General features: G+C 45.1%; 1 protein-coding gene and 1 non-coding gene across 2 annotated transcripts in view; both read left to right on the forward strand.

The window, feature by feature from the left end:
* Nucleotides 1-20,564, forward strand: part of LOC126162731 (sialin) — a 368,491-nt gene that overhangs the window by 334,289 nt on the left and 13,638 nt on the right. Inside the window, exons 9-10 of the mRNA XM_049919394.1 lie at nucleotides 6,197-6,329; nucleotides 19,792-19,947. Coding sequence (XP_049775351.1) covers nucleotides 6,197-6,329; nucleotides 19,792-19,947 — 289 coding nt within the window. The remainder of the gene's footprint in view (nucleotides 1-6,196; nucleotides 6,330-19,791; nucleotides 19,948-20,564) is intronic.
* On the forward strand, nucleotides 11,886-11,960 carry Trnas-uga (transfer RNA serine (anticodon UGA)). Its single transcript has one exon. It is a non-coding gene; the product is annotated as a tRNA-Ser (tRNA).

Below are 20,564 nucleotides of genomic sequence, written 5' to 3' on the forward strand. Positions count from 1 at the left end.
TGCTCCACTCGCTACTCCAGCCTGACTCCCCCTCTGCCCGCGCTCCACGCGACAGAGTTAACACTACCAAAGATCCTCAACACTTTGGTTCTCCACACGACCTATCGATGTATCCGTTCGATAGCATAGTTTTCCCTAGGCCAGACCCAGCGTAAAAATACAAATAATATTTACGAAACAAACCAATTATACATCGACATAAATGCATAAATACATATATACAAATAGTAAAACAATTACAATATGTAAAGACACAGAAATGTCATATATTCAGGTAACAAAAATAAGGAAAACAAATTTATAGTACAATAGATGGAAATAGGAGGATATGCATTTCCGGCGTTATACAGGGAGCGAAAGGCTATTTACAATTTGTACAGAAACCAGATGGCAGTTATAAGAGTCGAGGGGCATGAAAGGGAAGCAGCGGTTGGGAAGGGAGTGAGACAGGGTTGGAGCCTGTCCCCGATGTTATTCAATCTGTATATTGAGCAAGGAAACAAAAGAAAAATTCGGAGTAGGTATTAAAGTCCATGGAGAAGAAATAAAAACTTTGAGGTTCGCCGATGACTTTGTAATTCTGTCAGAGACAGCAAAGGACTTGGAAGAGCAGTTGAACGGAATGGACAGTGTCCTGAAAGGAGGATATAAGATAAACATCAACAAAAACAAAACGGGATTAATGGAATGTAGTCGAATTAAGTCGGGTGATGCTCAGGGAATTAGATTAGGAAATGAGACACTTAAAGTAGTAAAGGAGTTTTGCTATTTGGGGAGATAAATAACTGATGATGGTCGAAGTAGAGAGGATATAAAATGTAGACTGGCAATGGCAAGGAAAGCGTTTCTGAAGAAGAGAAATTTGTTAACATCGAGTATAGATTTAAGTGTCAGGAAGTCGTTTCTGAAAGTATTTGTATGGAGTGTAGCCATGTATGGAAGTGAAACATGGACGATAAATAGTTTAGACAAGAAGAGAATAGAAGCTTTCGAAATGTGGTGCTGCAGAAGAATGCTGAAGATTAGATTGGTAGATCACATAACTAATGAGGAGTTATTGAACAGAATTCGGGAGAAGAGGAGTTTGTGGCACAACTTGACAAGAAGAAGGGAGTGGTTGGTAGGACATGTTCTGAGGCATCAAGGGATCACAAATTTAGCATTGGAGGGCAGCGTGGAGGGTAAAAATCGTAGAGAGAGACCAAGAGATTAATACACTAAGCAGATTCAGAAGGATGTAGGTTGCAGTAGGTACTGGGAGATGAAGAAGCTTGCACAGGATAGAGTAGCATGGAGAGCTGCATCAAACCAGTCTCAGGGCTGAAGACAACAACAACAACAATGGTAAAATAGAGGATTTCCGGAAAATTAAAGCGCGCAAATGTCAATGTGTTTGAAGCTTGTCTTGAACGGAAAGGTGACGAGCGGCCGGCGACAAGCCAAGTAATCCGACTTAGCGCTGCCGGCGCCAAACGAGTAAATTTGTACGAGACGTGCGGACGGCAAAGTGTTAACTGCACCCCATAATTTCCCTAGCGTTGCTCAATGCCGTTCCCCCAGTGATGATAACACCAGATTCCTTGAAAGCAATAGGCAATAGGCCCCTCTAATCAAAGAACAGGCTAAGCACCACCTTTCCAGCAGATGGCTTTGGGACGACGAGACGATGAATGGCACCACTGCGAGCATCGTCGACGCCTTAGACTGCTGTTCCTTGTGACTGCACCAGCTTTCGTCGCCTGCAACAGTGCGCTCAAGGAACATGTGACCTTAAACAATGAAATTCGTCAAGTGTTTCAAGCAAAGAGTCATCGGATTTGCTTTTTGTTAGGGGTTCAAACCCGTGGCATCCACTGGCTGCAGACCTTACGGCAGCCCAACTCTTGCCGGATAACGTGTTGCACGCTACTGAAGATGATGTCGAGATCTTCGCTAGCGCACGAATGGTTATGTGTCGGTCCGCCCAAATCGCATCATCAACCGCTGGCTTGTTATCCGTAATGGGTGAGACTGGCCTCCCAGACTGACTGGCGTCTTGTGCCGAATCGCAGCCAGCACAGAACTTGCCGCACCATTCCACAACGGTGTTTTTCGACAGATATGCCACCTAGCGCACACATTCTTCATTCTCCAATGCATGTCTACCGGTTCTTCGGCAGCCAAGAAAAGAATAACAACACGATGGTCCGTTTGAACGGATTTGGTAATAACGTCGCCATAGTTTACATTTCTTCATTTACTGCAAGCACGTCGGAAATGCACAAATGCCACAATAATCCCTTTCCTGCATGTCGGTGCTTGTATACCCTCCTCAGAGTCGCGCTGTGTTGCATATACTCTGCAGCAACATCCTCAAATTGGTCACGCTTAATACTTTTAAATCTTCAACTTTACAACTGCACGTCATTCCTTGGCAGATCTAAATGTGTAACATTGATCTGGTCACAGCGGGATTCTATAATTTACGTAATATTTTCCAGTCTTTGTAAAGTAAACCAACCAACTCACTGGATGTCTGTGCTACACTTCCATGCACATCTATAACATATCACACAGGGCCGCGCTGCATTAGCCGGGCGGTGTAAGGCGCTGCATTAATGGACTGTGCGGCTGATCCCGGCGGAGGTTCGAGTCCTCCCTCGGGCATGGGTGTGTGTGTTTGTGTGTGTGTGTGTGTGTGTGTGTGTGTGTGTGTGAAATCTTATGGGACTTCACTGCTAAGATCATCAGTCCCTAAGCTTACACACTACTTAACCTAAATTATCCTAAGGACAAACACACACACCCATGCCCGAGGGAGGACTCGAATGTCCGCCGGGATCAGCGGCACAGTACATGACTGCAGCGCCTTACACCGCTCGGCTAATCCCGCACGGCTGTTTGTGTTTGTCCTTAGGATAATTTAGATTAAGCAGTGTGTAAGCTTAGGGACTGATGACCTTAGCAGATAAGTCCCATAAGATTTCACACACATTTGAATTTGAATATATCACACACCTTTTCCTTGCATCTTGTGAACGTGATGAGTCATTTCGACGGAAAGCTCTCTGGGACTGCGCGAGAATAGTATACACAACGTTCTGTGTTAAAAAATTCGTGCTTCCTAACTTAATTCTTCCAGTAATTGTAGTGATTGCTTCAGTGTACAAGGTCGATGTTTATTGTTGAAGTTCTTATCAGACAAGATCAAACTGCTCGGGTGGCTCCATGTATTGTCAAAACACCAAATTTTTTGAAGAGATCTCTTCAGGATGTTCTAAAATTAATACCTAATAACATTCTTATAGTAAGCTGAATTCCCAGAATTATTCCGTAATTAATTAGTGAGCGGACATAAGCAGAATAAATTAGTTTATCGTTTTTAAACCACCTGTTGAAATAATCACACGTAAGGCAAATGTATCTCAACTGAAGTGCTTCATTAATTCAAATGTATCTCAACAAAGGTGCTTCATTAATTGTGAAGACTATGATCCACCTGTAATTCCAACAACTTAACGGTTACTGGTGCTTCTGTTTCATTGTTTGAGGAGACACGTTATAGGAAACACTAGCTACAAAAATTAATTACTGTTTTGTATGTACAAAGACTTGCTAGAATTCAAAGACAATCCGTTTGCTTTGAACCACCTGTTGATGTTTTCAAATACTTTGTTTGCATGGAGGCATAGTAAGGGGAGTTTTCATGACATCATAAACTTGAAACCGACGTCCCTCTTATTAGCTGTCTCAAACTTTAGCTTCTGTTGGAAGTGTTTTGATCAAAACTGACAAATAGGCTACTGAGGGTGTACTAATCATTCCGAGTATAGTCTGAAGTGTAATAACATTTCATTCGTAAGTCGACTCGTTCAAGCGATATTTTCTTTTGTATAAATGATTTTTGTTTGCTCTGTTTACTTTCACTGTTGCGGTTTTGCTTCCGTGATTTGACTTGAGAGTTCCTATCAGTTCAACTGTGAATGGTCTTCGGGTGAACGCTGTGAGAAGGAAAGATTGCAAACGGACGAAACGTTTCAAAATACACTAACGGAAAAAAATTCAACAACACGAAATAATTAGTGCAGAATAATGAAATTTTCAGAATACATTTGTCTATGTAACATTTTTAAGTGATTCACGTTGCAAGATCGCAGGTTAACGTTAGCGCGAGAAAACGCCACTACAAATGTGAAATGCTGGTACATCAATAACCGCCATAATGTTGAATGCAAGCATGCGAACGTACATGCGCCGCATGTCAGTTTGTGGAATGCAGTACCAAGGTCAGTATAGATGGTTAATGCTGTTTTTGGATGACGCTAGAGTTGTCGTTGGATGATGTCCCGTATGTGCTCGACTGGAGACGGATCTGGTGATCGAGCAGGCCAAGGCAACATGTTGACACTCTGTAGAGCTTGTTGGATTACATCAGCGGTATGTGGGCGAGCGTTATCCTGTTGGAAAACACTCCCTGGAATACTGTTCACGAATGACAGCACAGCAGGTCGGATCATCAGACTGACGTACAATCTGCAGTCAGGGTATGTTGGATAACCACAAGAGTGGTCCTAGTACAATAATGTAATCGCACTCCAGACCATAACTCCAGGTATAGGTCCAATATTTCTAACACGCAGACAGGTTGATTGCAGGCCCTGAACTGCTTCCTGCTAATCAACACACGGCCATCACTGGCACCGAGACAGAATCATTGTTCATCATAAAGCACAATAGAACTTCGACTTACCCTTCAATCAGCTTTCATTGACAGCACTAAAGTCGCCAACAGCGGTGGCTGGGAATCAGAGGAATGCGCGCTACAGTGTGTTTGGCTCGGAGGTGTCACTGAAGTAATCGACCTGTAACAGTTTGTTGTGTCACTGTGGTGCCAGCTGCTACTAGAACTGCTGCTGCAGACGCAGTACCATGCGCCACAGCCATACCGTCGAACACGACGGTCTTCGCTCTCGGTAGTTCCACATGTCCGTCCGGAGCCCGAACTCCTTGTGATCCTACCTCCCCGTAACCACTGCTGCCAGCAACAATGTATATCGGCTACATTCCTGCCATCTCATTCTGTAATATCGTGGAAGAAACATCCAACTTCTCGTTGCACTATTACACGACCTCGTGCAAACTTAGTGAGCCGTTGATAATGATGTCTTCGTCACCTTAAACGCATTCTTGACTAAAATCAGTTCACTACATCTAGTCTCAAGGGTAACTAAGGCTCACAATCGTTGCGGTGCGTATTTATAGCAAACCTGATTTGTACCTTCATAGTGGCGCTAAGAGCACGACCCGCCAGGGTAGCTGAGAGCGCTAACGCGCTGCTTCCTGGACTCGGGTAGGCGCGCCGGCCCCGGATCGAATCCGCCCGGCGGATTGACGACGAGAGCCGGTGTGCTGGCCAGACTGGATGTGGATTTTAGGCGGTTTTCCACATCCCGCTGGGTGAATACCGGGCTGGTCCCCATGTTCCGCCTCAGTTACACGGCTCGCAGACATCTGAACACATTCACACTATATCATGGATTCCACTAGACGCAGACATCTGGGGTACACTAATTCCGTCCTGGGGGGTACAGGGTGGCGGCAGGAAGGGCATCCGGCCACCCCTTAAACATTAACATGCCAAATCCGATTAACGATGGCCGACCCTGCGTAACCGCGGGACAAGGCGCAAGCGATCGATCGATCGAGTGGCGCTAAGAGCACCACTCATCTGTGACTAAGGCGAGATTTGAGTAGATGTTATCTTTCAGACGTGGAAACAACCTACCAACTTTCGTTTATGTCGCACAACTCCTTGTTGGTGTTCGGATTTTTTTTCCATCAGCGCATCCTTTCAGCATTTTCGGGAAGAGAACATAGACCAAACATCAGTTTCGTTAGTCCGTATCAAGGAAAATGCTAGATTACGAATGCAGCCTCTTCACATAACATGCTTCTTTTCTTGGTTATTCAGAAATTAATAACATGAAGGAATCGTGAACAGTACTCACTTAATATTTTGGGGCATCTAACATAGCGGTGCCGGCTTCAAAGCAAAGTACAACATAAATCTGTAGCGCCATTTCGCTTTATTATACCTCCAATGTCAGCTGCCTTTTTATCTCTTGGCTCCTGTGCACCTCGTTTCAGACTCCCTTGCAGCGCCTGTTGATCAGTGTGCATACAGGTGGTAAGATACGTGAGCGCTGCTGTGTTTCAGAACGGGCTGCTGTCCAGCTTGCCGTACCTGGGCAAGTACCTGTTCGCCGTCGCCATGAGCGCGCTCGCGGACCATCTGCGCCAATCGGGCCGCCTCAGCACCACGGTGGCGCGCAAGCTCTTCACCACCATCGGTAAGTGCCTGTCGACAAGCCGAGTTAATCTGGGATTGAGCCTTCGTATTCTTTCGCGGTGTCATGCTTCAGTAAAATCTTCTCGGTTTACAAGTCACGTCACTCGGAATGAAACACTCGAAACTGCCGGCTGGTGTGGCCGGGCGGTTCTTGGCGCTTCAGTCTGGAACCGCGTGACCGCTACGGTCGCAGGCTCGAATCCTGCCTGGGGCATGGATGTGTGTGATGTCCTTAGGTTAGTTAGGTTTAAGTAGTTCTAAGTTCTAGGGGAATGATGACTTCAGATGTTAAGTCCCACAGTGCTCAGAGCCATTTGAACCATTTTGAACCACTCGAAACCTGCAATCATCACCAGGAGTTACAATCGCGGGCTGTCGGGGCTGGTAAGATTTTCTGCTTATATACAGTGTGGACCATTTCAATCCATAATGGGAAATAACTCGGCATAGAATGAGATACGGAAAAATGTTTTAATAAAGTTTTTGGTAGCAAAGAGGGCCACGCATTGCTAGTAATGTCCGTGACCTTGATTTGGAGGATAAAGCGACTTTTTTTATGGGAACCCCGATATTTGATATAAGGTTTGAAAAGAGCGGAAGATTTTACACGTAAAATTAAAGATCATGGCAAAGTTAAATTAACGTCAAATAAGCAACCATATGTATGTTTTTGGATAGAGTTCGCCTTTAGCAAAACACAATTTTGTTTTTTAACCCAAACGTGTTTCGCTGCAGTGGGCTTTTATTTTTCATCTTTTTACCACATAGTGTGGTTTTTCTGATGTGTTGTGTTTCTACAGTGGCCGTTTTGTTCCACAATTTGTCATCTGCAACCACTTATACATTTTCTTTTTATTCATCTTCATCACTGTATATTGAGCTCCCACTGTCACTGTCATTATTTCACTGTTTACCAGCTGGTAAACAGAAAAGAAGAAAATGTATAAGTGGTTGCAGATGACAAACTGTGGAACAAAACGGTCACTGTAGAAACAAAACACATCAGAAAAACCACACTATGTGGTAAAAAGATGAAAAATAAAATCCCACTGCAGTGAAACACGTTTGGGTTAAAAAACAAAATCGTGTTTTGGTAAAGGCAGACCCTATCCAAAAACATATGTATTGTTAAAGCAAACACGGAAAAAAGAGCTTCAACCCCAAGATGATTAAGCAAACATATCTTTAGTTCTAGTAGGGATTAACTAGGAATAGATGAGCGATACAGAAAAACATAAAATTAGATACAAATTGGAAGGAGATAAGGGGTCACGTATCATTATCAAAAACTATGATCTTAAGGGAAAATTATAAAAGGTCATTCGAAGGTTGAGTTTTGTTTCATGGACCACTGTTTGTGAAATCGGATTTGGAAAAGTCGAAGAGAGGATTGAACTTTAAGTTTCAATTAATGTGTTTATTAGCAAGAATAAATACGTCAAAACATATAAATGTTATTTTTGCATTTGCAAGACAATGTAAAGATAAATAAAGCGTAGACCATTGGTTTACAAGTCGGTGAGTGAGTCCCCTCACTACTCATCCCTCAGGATGCTCCTTCCAATTTGTATCTAACGTTGTAAGTTGCTGTGTCCCTCCTCTATTCCGAGTGAATCCCTTATAGAACTAAAAACGTACATTGATGAGTCAAAACATTATGTCCACTGCCCACTGCGACATTGCATACCGCCTGGTGGCGTTGCGGACAAGTGACGCGGTAACAAAAGTATGTAAGAGGAGCAGACACGGACGGCGGATCACCGTAGCGCAGATATTGGTTGCAAATGGGGAAATTAATTGACGTAAGTGACTCTGAGAAAGGACAGATTATTATTACGCAGAGCCTGTGAACGGGTATCTCCAAAACGGAGAAGGTGGTCGAATGTTCACGTGCTACTGTCGTGAGCATCTACGGAAAGAGGTAGAAGGATTGTGAAACTACCAACAGGGGCTAAATGGTTGGACATCCACGACTCTTCACAGAACGTGTGGTTTGGAGGACAGAGGGTAATCTGGGCATCTCTGCCGAAAGAGCACGCACAAGTGTTTCGCAGCCCACCGTCCATCGGACATTGTTAAATATGGAGCTCCCCAAATATGGAGCTCCGCAGCAGACCACCCATACGTGTTCACATGTTGACCCAACGACATCGTCAGTTATGATTGCAGTGGGCACGGGACCATCGGGATTCGACCGTCGATCAATGGAAACCTGTCCACTCTTCTGGTGAATCATATTTTTGCTACATTATGTCGCTGATCGACTCCACAAGCGCCGTCATCGAGGCAGTATTATGGTATGGGAGACATTCTCCTGTGCTTGCAAGGGACCTGTGGCAGTAATCGAAGACGAGCTGACAGCTGCGAACTACCCGCATCCCACCCTGCTTGATGTCTTCGCCGACGGCGACGTCATCTTTCAGCAGTATAATTGTCCGTGTCTCGGAGCGAGAACCACGCTGCAGTGGTTTGAGGAGCACGTCGAAATCTCGGTGACCAAATTCGCCTGATGTAAATCCTATGGAACCCATCTGGGTCGCTGTCGGGTGCCGTCGCCACGTGCGCAAATCAGTGGTCCGTTATTAACGCGAATTACATAACCTGCGCGTAGATATTTAACGCCAAGTATCTGCACAAACCTACCAACAAACTGTCGGATCCCTGATAGGCAGAATCTGTTATGTACACTCCTGGAAATGGAAAAAAGAACACACTGACACCGGTGTGTCAGACCCACCATACTTGCTCCGGACACTGCGAGAGGGCTGTACAAGCAATGATCACACGCACGGCACAGCGGACACACCAGGAACCGCGGTGTTGGCCGTCGAATGGCGCTAGCTGCGCAGCATTTGTGCACCGCCGCCGTCAGTGTCAGCCAGTTTGCCGTGGCATACGGAGCTCCATCGCAGTCTTTAACACTGGTAGCATGCCGCGACAGCGTGGACGTGAACCGTATGTGCAGTTGACGGACTTTGAGCGAGGGCGTATAGTGGGCATGCGGGAGGCCGGGTGGACGTACCGCCGAATTGCTCAACACGTGGGGCGTGAGGTCTCCACAGTACATCGATGTTGTCGCCAGTGGTCGGCGGAAGGTGCACGTGCCCGTCGACCTGGGACCGGACCGCAGCGACGCACGGATGCACGCCAAGACCGTAGGATCCTACGCAGTGCCGTAGGGGACCGCACCGCCACTTCCCAGCAAATTAGGGACGCTGTTGCTCCTGGGGTATCGGCGAGGACCATTCGCAACCGTCTCCATGAAGCTGGGCTACGGTCCCGCACACCGTTAGGCCGTCTTCCGCTCACGCTCCAACATCGTGCAGCCCGCCTCCAGTGGTGTCGCGACAGGCGTGAATGGAGGGACGAATGGAGATGTGTCGTCTTCAGCGATGAGAGTCGCTTCTGCCTTGGTGCCAATGATGGTCGTATGCGTGTTTGGCGCCGTGCAGGTGAGCGCCACAATCAGGACTGCATACGACCGAGGCACACAGGGCCAACACCCGGCATCATGGTGTGGGGAGCGATCTCCTACACTGGCCGTACACCACTGGTGATCGTCGAGGGGACACTGAATAGTGCACGGTACATCCAAACCATCATCGAACCCATCGTTCTACCATTCCTAGACCGGCAAGGGAACTTGCTGTTCCAACAGGACAATGCACGTCCGCATGTATCCCGTGCCACCCAACGTGCTCTAGAAGGTGTAAGTCAACTACCCTGGCCAGCAAGATCTCCGGATCTGTCCCCCATTGAGCATGTTTGGAACTGGATGAAGCGTCGTCTCACGCGGTCTGCACGTCCAGCACGAACGCTGGTCCAACTGAGGCGCCAGGTGGAAATGGCATGGCAAGCCGTTCCACAGGACTACATCCAGCATCTCTACGATCGTCTCCATGGGAGAATAGCAGCCTGCATTGCTGCGAAAGGTGGATATACACTGTACTAGTGCCGACATTGTGCATGCTCTGTTGCCTGTGTCTATGTGCCTGTGGTTCTGTCAGTGTGATCATGTGATGTATCTGACCCCAGGAATGTGTCAATAAAGTTTCCCCTTCCTGGGACAATGAATTCACGGTGTTCTTATTTCAATTTCCAGGAGTGTATTTCGTTCCAAAGACGGACAAACAAGGTATTAAGCTGGTGGTCGTAATGTTTTGGCTCATGAGTGTATTTGTTTATTTGACCTTCATTGAACCTTGCGATGACTTCGAATAAAATGTATCATTTTATATTTAAAATTTTCCACTCTTTTCCAATCTTCGATTAAATATCAGGTTTTCCATTTTAAAAATTCGCATTAACCTCCTCAAAAGTTCAAGGTCACGGCCATTAGTAGCAATGCATAACTCTCTTTGCCACTTCCAACTTTAATCTAAACATTTTTGCTGTATCCCATCTCTACCACGAGTTATTTCCCATTATGGATTAAAATAGTCCATCCTGTAGATGCCATGGCAGCGTTTGGAAACACCCAGAAAGGGCTGAAGTGATGCATGTGCAGAAAGCAAGTTGAGAATCTCATAGCAGCGCCGGCCAGCAGTGGGACCGAGGCCCACGAGAAATACGGGCCTCGCAACTAGCTTGTGACGTCACACTTCGCGAACGCTCGACTCCGTGCAGGGCCCATGGGAAATCAATATGTAACTGAAAAGGTATCCACTAAAAGTATTAACTTTGACATGTGCTTTCGAGAGCTTGTATGCATTTAAAGCTCAGTCAAGAATTACGAAACGCGTCTGAAATAGTTACTCGCTCCCCGCCGGAGACGGCAGCTGATACTCAGACTTGCAGTGTCACTAGCTGTGAAATACGCTCCACATAATGCGCTAGCATTTACGTAGGTTAAATTATTCACACTGTTGCTGAGCATTGTGCGTATCATTCATGGCATATTAAACAAATGGAACTTGAGCAATTAGCCTTGGCTGAACATTGCTTAGAAAACAAGCATAGATATAATTTGAAAAGACGAGAGTTTTGGCTCAGATGCTATCGTACTGAGATTCTGTTACAAAAGAAGCAGCTGAAATTAAAATAAACAGCAACAATTTTAACAGTGACCTGGGGTACACATTTAGTAGGTCATGGAGGTAGGCTTTGGACATTGAGCGAAATCGAAGAGGGAGGCTTGACGCTTGTAGGGAGGCAGAAGTGGCAGTTTCAAGCGTGCCACCGGCCCATCGCGCCATCTGACGTTGCTCGATACCGCTGTAGGCCGGAGCTAATTCTGCTCTACTTGCTTTCCGCGTATACGTCACTCCGCTCTCTCTGGAAGGCTCCAACGCTGTCAGTGCATCTATGCAGGGTGTCTCAAACCTTCTGGGTCAAACAGAAACAGGTTATAGTGCAGAATGAGACTTTCACTCTGAAGCGGAGTGTGCGCTGATATGAAACTCCCTGGCAGATTAAAACTGTGTACCGGACAGAAACTCGAACTCGGGACCTTTGTCTTTCGCGGGCAAGTGCTCTCGCAGGAGAGCTTCTGTAAAGTTTGGAAGGTAGGAGGCGAGGTACTGGCAGAAGCAAAGCTGTGAGGACGGGGCGTGAGTCGTGCTTGGGTAGCTCAGTTGGTAGAGCACTTGCCCGTGAAAGGCAAAGGTCCCGAGTTCGAGTCTCGGTCCGGCACACAGTTTTAATCTGCCAGGGAGTTTCAGGTTATAGTGGGTCCACACCTGATTATAGTGAGATAGGCAACCGATGGTCGGAAATACATAATTATTGTGTAACGAATATTCACAGCATGTACAGCATACACCGCATAACAAAAACTTAGTTCACAGTAATTGTTCAAAGCGACGACCGCCAGTCGCAGTGCAAGTACGGCAACGGCGCATACAGTTCTGTCGCACTCTCACAAAGATCCCGGGTGTCTGTTGTACACTGGACAGGCAGCGGATGATAAACAGTGTATGCCCTCGACCATCCAGCAGTTATTCTGTACACAACTTAGCTCATAGCACGCGTGTCATGTAACGAACGCATGCAACGCACCCGTGGATTATCCTGTACCGCATGCACACTACTATCCCTGGTGTCAGTTTTCCATAGCATCAGAAAGCTTGTGATGTGTCCACGGTGAGCTGCGTTACTGTGCATGACGCGTAGTCAAAGAAGGAACGTTACTTGTCACTAGGGTTGGCAGCCATGAATTTAAGATACGATGCGGCAGGATGTAGTGCCCGTAAAGCAGCACGAATGTACAGAGAACGCTTTCCCAACAGACGTCATCCTAACTGAAGAAGTTTATCTCTGTGGATACCAACTTACGAGAGACGCTGTCGTCCACGCCGCAGAGAGCCGGCCAAGGTTCCTGCCAGAAACATCCGAATACAAGACTTTGGTGTTGGATCGTGTGGCCGATCACAGAGTAACAAGCACCTGTCAACTTGCCCGTAAAACGGACACTTTGAAGAATACAGTTTGGAGAATACTGGTGGAACAGGTGTTACACCCCTGTCATAAAGGTGTCAAGCACTGGGACCAACGGATTTTGAGCCCCACGTTCACTTCTATCAGTTGATTATCCAACGCAGTGCTGTAATGTTGAACTTCGTACAGTTTGTATTGTTCATTGATGAGGCCCCATTCACCCGTAATTATGTTTTCAACAGCCGTTATGCCACGTCTGGAGTGAGGACAATCCCCACGACACCCACATCGGTGGCCACCAGCAACGATTCTCTGTCAACATAAGGGCAGGCATTGTCAAAGATCACCTAATAGGACCTTATTTCCTGCGTCCCCGTTCGACTGGTCCACATTACCTGGTGTTCCTGCGAGATGTGCTGCCACTTCTTGGGAACTTTCCCCTTGTTGTCCACGAAATGATATTGTTCCAGCACGATAGTGCACCAGCCCACTTCGAATTTTAATGTCCGCGAGCTCCTGAACAACACTTAACCTCATCGTTGTATTGGAAGGGGAGGTGCCGTCCCATGCCCAGCGCGGTCGCCGTATCTACACCTCTGGACTTTTTCCTCTGCAGTTACGCCAAGACATTGGTGTATGAGACCCCCGTAGAAATGGACGGCGACCTGCTTGCTAGAGTCCAAGCTGCCGGTCTCCTGGTACAAAAGAGATGTTTGAGAGAGTGTGGCAGAACTTCATGCGCTGTTGCCACGCATGCACTGAGACAGGTGGGCACCGTTTTAAAAAAATTACTGAGCTATCTTGTTGCTATGCGGTGTACGCTGTGTGTGTCCGTAACACAACAAATACGCATTTTCGACCACTGGTTCACTATCTCAACATAATCGGGTGTCGCTACGGTCGCAGGTTCGAATCCTGCCTCGGGCATGGATGTTTGTGATGTCCTTAGGTTAGTTAGGTTCAACTAGTTCTAAGTTCTAGGGGACTAATGACCTCAGCAGTTGAGTCCCATAGTGCTCAGAGCCATTTGAACCATAATCGAGTGTGGACCCAGTAACACCTGTTTCAATTTCACCCCGAAAGTTCTGAGACAGCCTGTATAAGCAGAACACCTTGCAAACCCCGGCAGTCAGTGATTCCAACTTCTGATGACGTCGGCGGCTTGTAAACTACGAAGGTTTTATTAATTAATGTGGGATTGTCCTGATTTTCCTGCTGAAAAATCAGCTCTCAGTTGAAGCTTTTTAGAGATAAGTAAAAAACCATATAACATGAAAATTGATATTTGACGCTATATAGTCTTTTCAGTAAGCTAGTACTTGCACTTTTTTATCTACAGGATGTTACCGATCGTTACCGACAAACTTCGAGGGGGCTTCTTAAGGAACAAATTGAGGATAAGAAACCGTGCCCGGGAACGTCATCCAACGGCTACAGACATCGAAATTACGGCAGCAAATGAAATCTTTTACGCTGACGGACCGCGGGCGGAACACCTCCCAATGTAGCAGGATTCTGGATGTTAGATGGAGACGAACGCTTCCAAGCCTGTCACAACAACGCTAGACACCGCTAGCAGCATTGGCGGCAGACTGCAAAGATAAGGCATACGAAGTAGATACATAACGCTCATTCGTAGTTTGTCTCGTGCTTTTGTGCCGCGTCATCGAGGACTTCACTTTGTGCGAGCAGCGCGATATGCATTTCGTTTGTATGCGTCTACGTGCCGTGATATCCAAACAGGCATCAGCCACACCATTCTATTCGTAAAGGTCTGGGTGAAACTAGTGGTCCCAAAGGACGTCAAAACTGTGGTCACTTGTGACGCGTACGCTCGCTACGATTTGAAGAGGACGTGTTAGAGAGATTCGACGCAGACCCATCCAGAAACACGCTGTGGCACACACATTGCAGCGAAACCACATAGCGGTTCCTGAGGAGGGAAGGCATTCATTCCGTTTTCAGAAGGCACAGGTGCAGATGGATAATGACACTGCTCCGCGTGTGGAGATCGCTCAGTGATTTTTGTAATGTTAGGCCACCCAGCCTTATTATGCTACATATGTTTTTTGCCGAATACTGACGGACGACTAAAATGTTGCATGCGTGGCAACTTGGCAGACAACGTTGACGCGCGATTACTGCATGAATGGGACGTTCTCGTCAGTTGCTACCTGGATGCCGTTTTCCAATACCGAAATGGAGTGCCGGTCATCTCAATGGAAGCAAACAACCACACCACCACCAAAGAAATTTAGGTTAAGCGCCAGTGCTGAAAAAATGTTGGTGGCCATGCTCTGGGACAGCAATGGTGTAATCCTTACTCACAGTATACCAAAGGACACTACGGCGACAAAAGTTTTGAAGAGCAAGGTTCTTCTAGCATTGCGCTAAAAATTGGTCGTAAAAGGTTGCTCGTGTGCTCTTTCATCAAGACAACACACCAGAGCGTCGGGCGAACGCAGTGCTGTAGTTTCTTCGTGACTACAAGTTTGAAGTGATTTCTCGTTGTCCCTAATAACTTGACATGGCTCCTAGCGAGTTTTGGCTGCTTTCAATGATGCAAGACACTCTCCGTGGTCGTAGATTCACTAGCCAGCACGGCTATTGCAGTAGCGACATTCCAGTGGCCAAACCGGATTCCTAAAGAAATGTTTGCAGCGCCCATGCAATCACAGCGCCGTCATTGTGACAAATGTGTGCGGCTGCAAGGAGATTACGTAGAGAAGTGACACAAGTTTCACAGTTTTCCTGTGATTAGTTTGTGAGAAAAAAAATCCGTGTCGTCATAACCTCGTACGTAAATTTTTGTTCTCTTAAACTAATATGTAGTAGTGATCTCGCGAACTGCCGGCAGTTTTCCATTCCGGCTGTGTGCGTTCCTCTGCACTTGTTTCTTCTAAGGGACCTAGACCTAGCTATAAGCAAACTATTGTTAATTTATCCGTTAGAAATACCCATTAAAACTACCGTCCACCTAACACTGCAGAAATAAACTAATAATAAAAATGAGAGACAAGTAATGAAAATTAAAAGTGAAGGAGACGGCATAGAAAGCAGAATATGAAAAAGAAACAAACAAATAAATGTTTCATTGTTATCGACATATATAGAAGATGCAACAACACTATGACAGCTCTTTGAGTAATCTTGTGTAATCTCTTTGGCTAGGGTGTTCTACATGCAGTTTCTTTTCGTTGATCCTAAAGGTAGTCGATGGTGTACTAGAGTAATTCTCATTTCACAATCTGTATGGAGGGTGAGGTACTGAAGATAATGTCTCCTTTTCAGGATCGATTTCGTATTTAGGACAAGTCGGATGGCCTACTAAACCCTTTTCCCTTCATTCCTATCCTGTAATCGAACCATTCCCTCCGTGGCACGTCCCATCCTTCTGCGCTGGGCACACAGTAGTTGGTCTGCATATTATCTTTTGGCTGTCTATGAGAAGGCTGAATACACTTCACTCAAGTATCCAAAATTTAGTTCACTGAGGGTGTGTTCAGCTGTATCTATGGCTCCACAATCACAGATGGGTTCTCTGTTTCTTTTTTGGATTCTGTGTAGCTAATCCGGGTACAGAGCATGTCCAGACAGACAGTGTACAAGACGAGCGGTTAGCTGAACGTGATCCACTTGGAGACGCTGCCTGACATTTGAGGAGAAACAATATGTCCGCCTTCTAATGACAGAAGAATCCCGTCTCTCCTGCCAGAAATCCATAATATGCTCTCTCATTGGAGTGCAGTTACTCCCACGAACCCCAAGTATTTAATTTACTTTTTGTGGCCAGCTTTTTTTTCGATTAGTAGATGGTAATTCTTTCTCTGACATGCAGATCAAGAGGCAGGGCCCAATATGCAAAGCGTCAGTTGAGGTACTAAGTGGCCCAGTACCACAGACAGTTTCTAAGGCTCTGGCCACTGTCTAAGTGCCCACATAACCATTATGGCTGCTAGTATCGCCTCATGTGTTTAATCTAGGAAGCAGTCTTGTAAACGTAAACTTACATTAAAAATTCAGCTTTTAGTCTGAAGAGAGCCGAGTGAGCACACCCGAACTCAACAGCCAGTATGTCGAACTTACTAACTTTCAGAAGCGAGCCACACATCGATTAATACAATTATTGGCTTATTCTGTGGATTTTGCAGTTCATGAAGTATTTAAAAATAAATTCATCATCAGATAGCGAAGCTACTGAAGTATCAATGGCTAACAAGAAGGAAAAGGTGAAATTGTAAATAAGTTAAATAAGGAATAGTATAAGATAATCACGATTTAACAAGGTAAAGATATTTATATCACTCACCAAGGCAAAAATAATGCTAAGAAACACAAGTCAAATGATCTCGACTTCCTTATTTAATTGGTATCAGTTTCGAACAAGCATCCATTTGGAAAAATCTGTCAACCCTGTTGTCGCCCTGTCAGCAACATTCTGCGACGTAATTACACAAAGTTATCACTGATCTTATTTCAGTGAAACGATTATTGATTAATAAATAAATTCGTGAATTATATATCTATTTGTTTATTTAGCGTATGGCAACATAAACTAAATTCCAAATTGCATAAACGAATTGCATGATTTCAGAAAATGAATGGAACTAGATGATTAAATCCACAAATTAATATCTTGCTTTTCAATCCATTCAAGGACTGCCTCCATCACTTCAAAGAAATCATCTAGATTTCCAGGGTAAGCTCGTCTGCTATAGCTGTGTCTGATGATCTTTACCACAGTAGCATTGAGAAGATCAGTCTTTCCCCATCGGTGAAGGGCTTTCTGCACAGATACCATGCCCTGTACGAGTGCTATTCATTGCTTTCCAAGGATGTCGTGGTAATTCCATGCCGGCTGGTATTGTGCCACGAATCATGATAGATGGTCTCATATTCCTCATGGGCAATATTATTCCACTTTCTAACCACTTTCTTCTCATATTGAAATCTACTGCATGTAGCGATTCTGCTAATATTCTGCCTGGATTTTCATCGGCTCATTAAGTGCAGGCATGTAATAAACTTACTCATCAATACCTACAAGGTGCTTCTCGTCGACCTAGAATCGTGAAATTTGGCAAGAAGCAAGGTTTCACAGTTCAAGTAAAGGAATAAATCCTAAATTTGTTAATTTGTAATTATATCGCAAGAAAAAAATTTTGTCATTTATTATCCGACGGTCCTTCTGTTAAGACCCCTTTATCTCAGGAGCAGATGGATGTATCAAGTTGAAATTTATGTCACGTACTAAGGTCTATGGTTCTCGGTAGAGTACTAAATGAAAGCTTCTAAGTCAATAAAATCAAAAGATAAGGCCATTCTTGTCATACTCGTAAACTCAATCATACCGTATAGGGTACTTCTCGTTGAACTGCAATCTTGAAAGGTGGCAGGAAGCATGGTTCTCAGTACAAGTAAAGGAAAAAATCCGGGAATCGACAATTTGTAATTATATCACACGAAAAAAAATATTTTACGTAGTCATTTATCCCCGAATGTCTGTCCGTCCGTTTTTTAAGATCCCTTTTTCTAAGGAACAGATCTTCTTCTTCTTCTCCTTCTCCTTCTTAAATGAAGTGTAGTGCCTCAGCAAAGTGCACTTGATTTTGGGCGTCCTAATGCCACATTTCCTTGCGTCACGATGCCTGAGGAGATGGTGTAGACATGGCGATGAAGGAAGTGAATCATCGTCTTCTCAACACCACACGCACAGGACACATCTTGCTTATCGCATGGTCCCATAACATGGCAGTCTTATTTCGGACACGATGACAACCAAGAATTTCATGGACGGGTAGACTATCTATATAAATAATTAAGTTTGTACGGAAGCCTCAGATCGCGAGTGCTACACATATTTGCCCAGTGTTTATCTCTATATGTGATTCCCGATTTTGGCGAGAAGATTTACTATAATTTCTGTGCTCTATCTTTGTACTTATGTGTTTTATTGAGAGTGATTGTCTCTAAATGCTATTTCGTTTTTTTCTGTCAAGTAGTGATTGCTGGTAATTATTTTCACCACTTACAAGGGAACCTCCCCATCGCACCCCCCTCAGATTTAGTTATAAGTTGGCACAGTGGATAGGCCTTGAAAAACGGAAAACAGGAAGTAGTTGTGTGGAACTATGAAAAAAATAAGCAAAATATACAAACTGAGTGCCCATGAGCAAGATAAGCAACATCAAGGAGAGTGAGCTCAGGAGCGCCGTGGTCCCATGGTTAGCGTGAGCAGCTGCGGAACGAGAGGACCTTGGTACAATTCTTCCCTCGAGTGAAAAGTTTACTTTCTTTATTTTCGCAAGTATTTTCGGACAGTTCGTTCATTGATGTCTCTGTTCACTGTAATAAGTTTAGTGTCTGTGTTTTGCGACCGCACCGCAAAACCGTGAGATTAGTGGACGAAAGGACGTGCCTCTCCAATAGGAACTGAAAATATTTGATCGCAAGGTCAAAGGTCAACCGATTCCTCCACAGGAAAACACATCTGATATATTCTATACGACACTGGTGACGGCATGTGCGTCACATGACAGGAATATGTTGTCGACCCACCTAACTTGAACACCTGGCGAATGGATAAAAAGATTCTTCCACCTTGCCCGATTTAGGTTTTCTTGTGAATGTGATAATCACTCCCAAAAAAGTGATGAAAACATGACGGACGGACAGATAATAATTGTTTGAAAATGAAAATTAAACTTCTCACTCGAGGGAAGACTTGAACCCAGGACCTCTCGTTCCGCAGCTGATCACACTAACCACGGGACCACGGCGCTCCTCAGCTGAAACTGTCTATGATGTTGCCTATCTTGCACATGGACTACTCCGTTTGTATATTTTGCTTATTTTTTTCATAGTTCCACACAACTGCTTCCTGTTTTCTCAATCGATCTGTGTTCAGTTTTTCAAGGCCTATCCACTGTGCCAACTTATAACTAAATCTGACGGGGGTGCGATTGGGAGGCTCCTTTGTTAGATAAAAGTGTCGTTCTAATTATTGCAGAAAATAAGTAACCTTGAGATGAAATTTCAGACCTTTGTAGTTAGAGTATGAATGTATGTGTATGTGTTCGTGTTGGCAGCGCTGGTGATGCCGGCAATAGCAATGGCAGTGCAGCTGCTGCTGGGTGAGCAGCGCGCGGCCGCCGTCGCCTGCTTCACCATCGCACTCACCTTCAACGGCGCCGTCACCGCCGGATACCTGGGCAACGGGCTCGACATCGCCCCCAACTTCTCAGGTCTGCTCACACCCAATATTATTATAAGGCACAGGCGTGAATCCAAGGAAAGGGGAGGGTAGATCCTCCTGCCCCCTTCCCTCAAAACACGTTTTGGTAGAAGTTCTTATATTTTTACATATGTATTTCCGAATTTCACAGCGAAATTATCGAGAATAAAGTAGCATTAAAGCTAATTATGTGAATTACGAGCAACATTTAACGCACAAAGTACTTTTCAGTTCTTTGTGTGAGGTCTTTCCACATGCATGAGCCTACAATCTGGCCGGTAACATTCTCACATTCCCAGGCCGTACCTGCTATCAATAACAAACCCAACACCATTGATCTGATGGAATTATATTTTCCTTGAGACATACGAGTCCCAACTTTGCCATCGGTAATGACAGAAATTGAACAAATAAATTAAAATTTCTGCCACAGCCAGGACTTGAACCCGAATCTCTAGGCAGGTGTGCTAACCATTAACACACTGTAGCAGTATGCCTACCACAACTGCAAGGACTATGTTAGTCCAGTGCCCTCCCTGAAGGCATGGATTGAAGTTTGTGTTATTGAAAACATTGGACTAGGGTAGTCATGCAGATGTGTTAGCCATACTGCTACGATGATGCAGT

This window comes from Schistocerca cancellata, chromosome 2, assembly GCF_023864275.1.
Source record: "Schistocerca cancellata isolate TAMUIC-IGC-003103 chromosome 2, iqSchCanc2.1, whole genome shotgun sequence".
Lineage (NCBI taxonomy): Eukaryota > Metazoa > Arthropoda > Insecta > Orthoptera > Acrididae > Schistocerca > Schistocerca cancellata.